Genomic DNA, 9065 nt, shown 5'->3' on the forward strand with positions numbered 1-9065 from the left:
TGTGCTATCTCAAAACACACAGACTTTTACTCCAAACACATCTGTCATCTTGGGTCAGGAAGTTGGAAATATAAGCAGCTGTGGCCGCACTGAGGCTCCAGCATGACACACAGTCCATTGCAGACAGACTTGACCAGAGGCTGCTGGAAGTTTTGTGGGCTGACCCTAATTGTGCTCCACTTCATGTCGTCATAAGGAATTACAGCATTCTATTAACTGAATGCTTCCACGTGCTTTTTATTTCCCTGAGTAGGAATATGAGAATTTTAAACCCAAAGACAGTAAGTACTATGTGTTTCCTTAGCCTGCAGAATGTAGGGAGTTTTTCTTTTTAAAATCAAATTCAGGAATTAGGGACCTAGGTGTAAATTAGGCTTCAGACAATCACTTCTGATATTCGCCTATTGTCCACCTCTGAGGCCACCAGACTACTTTTGAAGCCCAGTCTCAAAAGTGGGTGCTTGTCCTTCATTGCTAATGGATGTGAAGACAAACATTCTTGGCAACGCTTTGGGTCTGTTGCAAAGTAGCCACGTTGTCTTCACTAGAAGTCCAGCAAGTTGCACCAGAAACAGACTCTGGGACATTGATTTTCAGAGTTATATCCTATAACATCGTGGGTCAAACGATCATGATCTCTAAGGCCCTTTTCTCGATTGGAAATCATATGCGTGTGCGTTCACTTTTCTAAAATGTGAATTATTTCCTTATGAAAACAATTTACCATCTTTCCCCAGGGCAGTGCCCTAGCACGCCTGCGCAGCAGACCATGCCCTGCTTCCCCCTGCCCCTCCCCCTTCCTTATTCCTCCCTCCCTTCTCCCTAGTTCCTCAGTTCTTCATCCCCTTCCCGCCTGGTCTCAGAGGACCCCACTGTAGCACCACTTGTCTCCGCCCTGCTGGCAACCTTCGCAAAGCCGTCGGTACCACTCCCAGCTCACGTGGGCCCCAGTGGGCTGCCCACATCTGTCCCCCAGCTCCCTGTTCTGCTGGGCTTTCTGAGTCATCAGAAAGATGACTCGTCGTGGGTGTCTTTCTGAGCCGCCCCTTCCATGCCCCCTCTGCATCCTCTTGCGCCACTTGGGACTCCACCCCCTCCCCCCCTCCCCGCCCCCACCCTACCCCATTACCGCGTTCCCCGCCCCAAGGATCCGGTGGTCATGTGTCCCAGAATCGGCCAAGCCAGGTGAAGGGGAAGATCCTGGTGTTACTCATTCACCCTTTGGTGGGGTCCTGAGGCCCATGGTCCACCTGGAACACCTCCTGACTTCATTCTGGAGGTGGTAATAGACAAACATCCCCTCGGGATTTTGTAGGTAAGAGGCCCCATGTGGCTTCCTTCCTGGAAGTGATGAGCCCGTGGTCCCAGCTGGTGGTGGTCACAGCAAGTGAGCCTCGAGGCTCCTAGGAGAGCCACAACAGTGTCTGGGGGATAAATAGGTGGCCGGAGTGTGAGACACATTCAGTAACCTAGGAGGCTCAAAAGAGAATCCAAGCTAGCTTTGTTTTGATTTTTTAACAACTCTTGTGCAAGACAACTTACCCTTGTCCTTTAGATTGTCAAATTTTGCTCTATTCAAGGGATGTCAGACACAGTCAATGGGCAACTAACATAAGATCTGCATATTTGTAACTATAAGAACCAGAAGGCCACACAGCCATTCTCCTAATAGACCACTGGCACATTCAGTTAGGGGCTTCCCTGGTGGCTCAGAGGTAAAGAACCCACCTGCAATGCAGAAGACGTGGGTTTGATCCCTGGGTTGGGAAGATCCCCTGGAAAAGGAAATAGCAACCCACTCTGGTATTCTTGCCTGGGGAATTCCATGGACAGTGGAGCCTTGTGGGCTATAGTCCACGGGGGTCACAAGAGAGTCAGACATGGCTTAGCAACTAAAACAACAACAAATAATCAGTTATGTCTTAAGAGCCCAATTATGTTTTTTACTCTACAAAAATTTAATGTATTAAAAACAGAAAGAAGCACCACCTCTATTCTGAAATAAAGTTTTATTTTAAAAGGTAAAACTTTATACATCCTTTTAAAACATGAAAGTTCAAAATTCATTCGGCAAGTTGATCATACAAACATATTTACAACAGTAGTGAAAGAAGTGGTAACATTTCACCAGAGTAAAGAGGTGATAAAATTCAGATCACAACTTGGATTTTCAATGATTCAATTCTTTCATTCCCACACAATAAAGTCTGGTCTGTTTTAAGAGAATATCCTTCCTCTGGATATTGTTCTTAATCCAGCCTTTGAGATTTAGACAGAAGGATAACTGGCCATGGTGGCGATTCCACAGTGGTTGTCCCGGTCTTTGGCCATCATTATGTAGCCATTCATGCCCCAATGTTCACCCCAGCTGAAAGAAGAGAAGGTTTTCATTTTATACAAAGAATCAAACACATTTATATTTATTAATACTTAAACAGTGCACCAGAAGTCAAGACAGATTCAGAAAGAAGCAAGAAATGCAGTTGTTCCTGTTCATGGTTGAGTTCTAAATGTACAAATAACTTCTATCCCCAAACCTTTCACAGAACTATGAAATTAGAGATGTGAAAAAGAAACTCTTGGGGCCAGATGTGTTTTAGAATTAAAAAAATGTTTGGATTTAGAAATGAGATGATACCAAAACTACATCATACCTTAGGCAACTTCAGACAGTATCTTAATGTTATAATCAAACATTAATATGTCTGTGATCACCCTAAGTGGCATAAGACTTCAGAAGTGTACTTAAGGATTGGAGGACCTGAATTCAAATGCTGATTCCAAAAAGGACTCCCCCTTTCATCCTCAAATATAAGTATTTGGGACATGTTATACCTGTTTTTGACAAGCCAATATTTATTGTCATCTGAGTGTGCTCCTTCAAAGCCATAGCCAACTACCAGAACAGCATGATCCACGGATTCACTGCTGCATTTTGGCTCATAATAAATGCCTGGGAAAATAAAATACAATGTTGGGGTGAAGACCTCCAAGTGACCTACTCTATTAATTAGGGTAAGGAGACATCTCAAAATTTAGCTAAATGATATAAATCTAGATAAGATTTAAAAACAAGATTTTTTTTTTCATTCTAGGCCAGGGATCCAGGCCCTCATCTAACACTAGCAGATATACAAACAGCATACTCTCTTTTGTAAACAGCATGTCAAGAGACATAAAAGAACACTCCCTAAAATCTTATCATTTTACTTTCAGGACATTCAGTCTAGGGAAATAGCACACAACACAAAATTACCTCAGCCAAATTCTTTCTAGTTTTAATTATAGTAGCAAAATTCTTTGGAAAATTTCAAAGGTCTAACAGTTGAAACCCTGGGTGGCTACAGTCATAAATAGGGCTTTCCAGGTGGTGCTAGTGGTAAAGAATCCGCCTGCCAATGCAGGAGACTCACGAGACCTGGGTTCAATCCCTGGCTTGGGAAGATCCCCTTGAGGAGGAAATGGCAACCCACTCCAGCATTCTTGCCTGGAAAATTCTACAGGCAAAGAAGCCTGGTGGACTGCAGTCCATGGGGCTACAAAGAGTTATGGACACAACTGAGCACACACAAGTGGAAAAAAGTGAACTAAGCTATATTAATCAAATTAAGTAGCCATTTAAATATATTTATGAATACATTATATATATATATGAATATATGCTTAAAATCATGGGGATATGGTTCAAGTAGTGTCAGATGGACACATCAGGCACAAATACTAATATTAACAACTATATTAAATCTATACACCTTCAAATTTTACATTGAATTCTACATACCAAAGAGTCAGTTTTGCTGTCTGTCATGGTGATTTTCCAATTTTTCTGCCTAAATTTCAACATAGACAAATACTTACCTGATTTATAGAACTGGAAAGATGGATTGCCTGCATCTATAGCAGCAGAGATGGGGCCCAAAGTTGCCACTGCCTTCATAAGAGCCTTCTCCTGCTTAGGGAGGTCCACGAAACCAGTTTCATTAGCAGCAGAATTGTTGGGATTGTAATGGCAGGTGCCAACCTTTCAAAGGTAATGGGGAAGAGACTTGATTAATACCATCCTCCTCCTGGGGTACATGAGTTCAAGACAATCTGCAGCTTAATGATTTCCAAGTCAAGTTTGTTACACAGCATCCCAGGAAATGAAATGCTATTGGCTGTTTTGAAATGGAAAAATTAGCTTGTGTCTATTCAATCAGACTCTCTCAATCTACATGCCCATAAGAAACTTTTACTCAGGAGAAATTTGTACTTATAGAGGATGACATGTATATTTCCCCGGTGCCTCAGCAGTAAATAATCCACCTTTACTCCTACAAGGCAGGAGACATGGAGACGGGGGTTTGATCCCTGGGTCGGGAAGATCCCCTGGAGGAGGAAATGGCAACCCACTCCAGTAATCTTGCCCAGTAAATCCCACAGACAAAGGAGCCCGGCAGGCTACAGTATATGGGGTTGCAAAAGAGTCAGATACAACTGAGTGACTAAACAACAACACAAATGTATTATTTCCACATACCATAGAAATATTAACAGCTTTATGGTAACTCTCTAAGGTTCCCAAGTGGCACTAGTGGTAAAGAACCTGACTGCCAATACAGGTGACATAAAAGATGCGGGTTTGATCCCTGGGTCAGGAAGATCCTCTGGAGGAGGACATGGCAACCCACTTCAGTAATCTTGCCTGGAGAATTCCATGGACAGAGAAGCCTGGTGGGCTACAGTCCAGAAGGTTGCACAGAGTTGGATATGATTGAAGCGACAGCATGAACACATGGTAAGTAGCTAAACAGAGAACTGTGCAAAGCTAACTATTTTAATGACAGTTCTGACAGTCTGCAGATAAAGATTCTACAATCTAAAATGTGGATTCTAAACATGATATCTGTTTTCCCCTTTGTTCAACTTTGATAACAAGGAGCTCCTCTTACCAATCCAGTGTATGGGTAGGATTCCTCTGAGTCCAGGCCTCCAACGTCCAAAACATACTGGAAGGCATTATCTGTGAGGCCCCCTTGACAACCGTGATTACCTTCAGGCTGAGAGCAGTCCACCAGGTTCTGCTCACTCAGTGAAACAAGTTTGCCAGTTTTTCGGAACATCTGTCCTTCAAGGGCACCCGTGGCACTAAAAGCCCAACAAGAACCACACTTACCCTGAAAACAAAATTTAAAAGCATAATTTACAAAACAAATAACAAGACTTTGACAGTAGCCCATATATTTGGAAATGCTTTTAAAACCTAGTGAATTGCATGTTGTTGCACAGTGTATCAGAGCAAGGATGGCAACTCCTATTCGGCTTTACTCTTGGAGAGAGATCTGCTGAATACCATCATACCTGATTCTTCACAGGAGTTACATAGCCTTTCTCTCTCCAATCCACGGACGGGGGAATCGAAGCAAAGATAGTTTCTTGCAACACTTTCCCCTTCTTGTTCTTCTGCCTTTGAAAGCCATTCATCATCTGCCTGAATTCTTCACTGGTCTTCAAGGAAAAGGAAATAGAATGTTGAAAAGCAAAAGGTTATTTTGCTAAACTGTTAAGGAGAAGGCACAAAAAATTCATGCCACACTCACCATGTCACCAAAGGCATTCATCGCCATGCTGAAGCTATATTTCCCTTGGCTGTATTCCTGATTATGCAGTTCAATCATTTTCATATTCTTCTTCCACACCGTTTTTCTCCATCCTTCTTCATTCTAGAGGCAAACAGGTAACCTATACTCCTTTTTTCTATTTAAAACCAACTCACCAAGGGCTTCACCAGGTGGTGTTAAGTGGTAAAGAACTCCCGTGCTAAGGCAGGAGATGCAAGAAACACAGATTCAATCCCTGCATTGGGAAGGTCCCCTGGAGGAGGGTATGGCACCCCACTCCAGTGTTCTTGCCTGGAGAATCCCATGGACAGAGAAGCCTGGTCACAGAGTTGGACACGACAGAAGCAACAGCACACACCGTCACCAAGTGGATTGTATATAAAGAGGAAGGGAGACCATGGCCAGAGATGGCTCTATACTCTTGACACATGACAGGGCAGATGCCCATAGTGTATTCAGTGACAGGTGCCATGAAGTTACTGCCCTGATAGGAGCCAGCCTCAAGAGACTACTATCTGCTATAAACTCCCAACAGCATGGACCATTCTCTGCAGAGTTTCAGATGGACAGTTTCAGATGTTACCAACCAAGTCATACAGTCTACTGTGTTCTGCCTTCCACAATTTCCATTGTGTATTTATACTGTGGTCAAATTCTGGAGCAGCTGAAGCTATTCCCAAGCAAAGGGCTGTCAGGAAGAGTGAAGGATTCATGTTCAAAAACCTAGGAAGGGAGAAGAAATGAGTATCTGATTAAACCAATCTTTCTAAAAGTCCATCTTTTTTTTCGGAGCCACTATGCTGGAGTAAAAACACTTATATCCCCAAATATTTATACAAGGACAGTAGGGGAAGTCTATGGATGTGGGTGGAGAAAAAGAGCTCTGAGACCCAGTTTCCGCGCGGGACAGGGTCAGGCTCTTCTGGACTCAAACAGCGGCCAGGACGAGCCATCCTCCGCGCTGCAGGCGGGCCCAGCCCGGGGCGGACCCAGCGAAATCCCTCCGCTGACAGAGTATGTAGACGCGGTGCCGACAAACGTTCTGCAGTCCAGCTAGCGGGGGTCATGCTGCCGTGTCAGACCGGCGCCTCCTGGAAGCCCTCCTCAAGCCCTCAACTCCCAAGGCTGCAGTCGCGCTGCTAGCCGGGGTGACCCCACCGCGCCATGTCCCAGCCCGTGGCTCTCACCTGTGGCGAGGTCTGCCGCACAGACTCAGCCGGTGACTCCAGATCCTGGGGCGTCTGAAGTCGGGTTGTGGGCACCAAGACCTCCTATTTAAGGCTCCGAGACCGCGCTCGGCAGGCCCCGCCCCCGCTAGCACGCCCCGCGATTGGCTGAGCTTCATATAGGCGGGGCCTGTGCTGGGACTCCCGGCGCGTGACAAGGGTGGTCCCAAATTGTCCAGATGCCAGCCTCAGTGGACCCCACTTCTCTCTTCCAGAGAAGAGGTGGTATTTTGTAATACCCTTCTCCTGTCTTCCCCATTTAGGGGTTCTTCTTGTCTCTCAAGTTTTCCTCAAAACCAACAGAAACGAGTTGTTTACAGAAAATTTTAGTTTAATTAAGAAAAAAGGAAAAATGGCAGGTAAAAACTGGTTTTACTTTCCCGCTCTTCTTCCTTAGTATCTAGGTCCTTTTCTCGAGATTTAAGAAATTTAAGATTTAAGGAAAGAAATTTAAGATTTAAGAAAAGGTACTTTTCTGGAGATTTAAGAACTGTGACTTTTACTTCAGTGATTTCTACTTTAATTTACATTGACTGTCAGGATTTAAGTGACAGCGAAACGTTTTAAATGGAGGAAAATAGGTTTATATGTTAAATACAAATTTACATAACTAAGAACTTAGGGAACACAAGTCAAACTTTTTGCATGTTTGTCCTTTACTACATAAAAACATATTCATTATAGAAAATCCCTTTTAGAAACAAATGATCATTAACCTCACGTCCGGTCCCACATTACTTTTTTTCTGGACTTCTTCACTGGACTTCTAAACTAATTTGTACTTAAGATTAAATTGATAAGCATTTTAGAAGCACAATCAGACATGTAATTTTAATACATTGATATGTACATAACATAAAAATGTTTATTTAAGTGTACAGTTCTGTGGCATTAAGTACATTCACATTGTTGTGCAACCATAACCATCACCCATCTTTGGAACATTTTCATCTTCCGAAACAGAAACTCTGTACCATGAAACAATAACACTGCATTTCTCCCTGCCTGCTGCCCAGCCCTCACCCCAGAAGCCTTTGGCAACCACTATGGAATCATGTAATATTTGTCATCTTACGCTTATTTCACTTAAAATAATGTCTTAGAGGTTTATTCATGTTGTAGTGTGTGTCAGAATTTCTCTTTTTTCTGAAGGTGACTAAAATACCCTTGGACAAATGTTTTGTTTCTCCAGGCATCCCCAGATGACTATATGGGTTATTTCCAGATTTGACTATGTTAAATGATGCTACTGTCAATGTTGTTGTACAAATGTTCATGTTTCTGTTTTCAGTTTTTTAGGGGATCTACCCAGAAGTGGAATTGCTGGATATGGTAATTCTATGTTTAATTTTTTTCTCTGTTTTCCACTGTGTCTGCATCATTTTACCAGCGTTGCACAGGTTCCAATCTGATTGTGATTTGCAAATATTTTCTTAAATTCTGTGAGTTGCCTTTTCATAAAATCAGTACTGTCCTTTGGTGCACCAAAGTTTTAAATTTTTATGAAATCCAGTTTACCTATTTTTTCTTTGGTTGCTTATTCCTTTGGTATCATATCAAAAAAAATTATTACTAAGCCCAGTATCGTGAGACTGTTTACTTGTGTTTTCGTCTAAAGTTTTGTAGTTTTAGTTCTTATGTTTGGGTCTTTATCCATTTTGTGTTAACTTTTGCATATGGTATAGTTAAGGATCCAATTTCATTCTTTTGCATGTGGATACCTGACTTTCTCAGCATTATTTGTTTAAGACTATCCTCTCCCTATTGAATGGTCCTGGCAACCCCATACAATTTAGAAAAATCAATTCTTTTAAAGTTTTAAGATCTTTGAGGAAATAGAAGCTTTCCTCTCTCAGACATAGCTAGAGGCCAAAGGTGGTTACAAAGTATTGGAAATGACCGGAGGTTAAAATTTTTTAAAAATATACCATGGAGTTCAACAGTCATTCATTTAAGAAATCTAAGTGCATCTTCTAATATATGGGTTTTACATTTGCCCTTGGGTCACAGAGTGGAAAAACCCTACCACTGCATGATGCCTATACCTGGGGCAGCCTAAAGACTGCCTGCCTAGCCTGCCTGGAGGCTGCTCCAAGGAATGGCAGCTCCTTTGTTTCTTGGAATGTGATATAAATGCCCTGGAGAAAGCTGGACTTTAAAAATTCCAAATGTGCCCCAAATCTAAAATTAGGCTAAGAAATATCTAAATGCCAGAGAAATATGGGAGAAGGTCATTTAA

At 42.6% G+C, this 9065-nt stretch overlaps 1 protein-coding gene across 1 annotated transcript; it reads right to left on the reverse strand.

The window, feature by feature from the left end:
• Positions 1-1994: 1994 nt before the first annotated feature.
• Positions 1995-6888, reverse strand: CTSL (cathepsin L). Its single transcript, XM_020904882.2, has 8 exons — positions 6788-6888; positions 6188-6323; positions 5580-5702; positions 5341-5487; positions 4932-5156; positions 3859-4021; positions 2836-2953; positions 1995-2368 (listed from the first exon to the last, which is right to left on the reverse strand). Exons 2-8 carry the CDS (start codon positions 6311-6313, stop codon positions 2269-2271), a joined length of 1002 nt encoding a protein of 333 aa, XP_020760541.2. The 5' UTR covers positions 6314-6323; positions 6788-6888; the 3' UTR covers positions 1995-2268.
• Positions 6889-9065: the final 2177 nt, after the last annotated feature.

The sequence above is a fragment of the Odocoileus virginianus genome, chromosome 31, assembly GCF_023699985.2.
Source record: "Odocoileus virginianus isolate 20LAN1187 ecotype Illinois chromosome 31, Ovbor_1.2, whole genome shotgun sequence".
Lineage (NCBI taxonomy): Eukaryota > Metazoa > Chordata > Mammalia > Artiodactyla > Cervidae > Odocoileus > Odocoileus virginianus.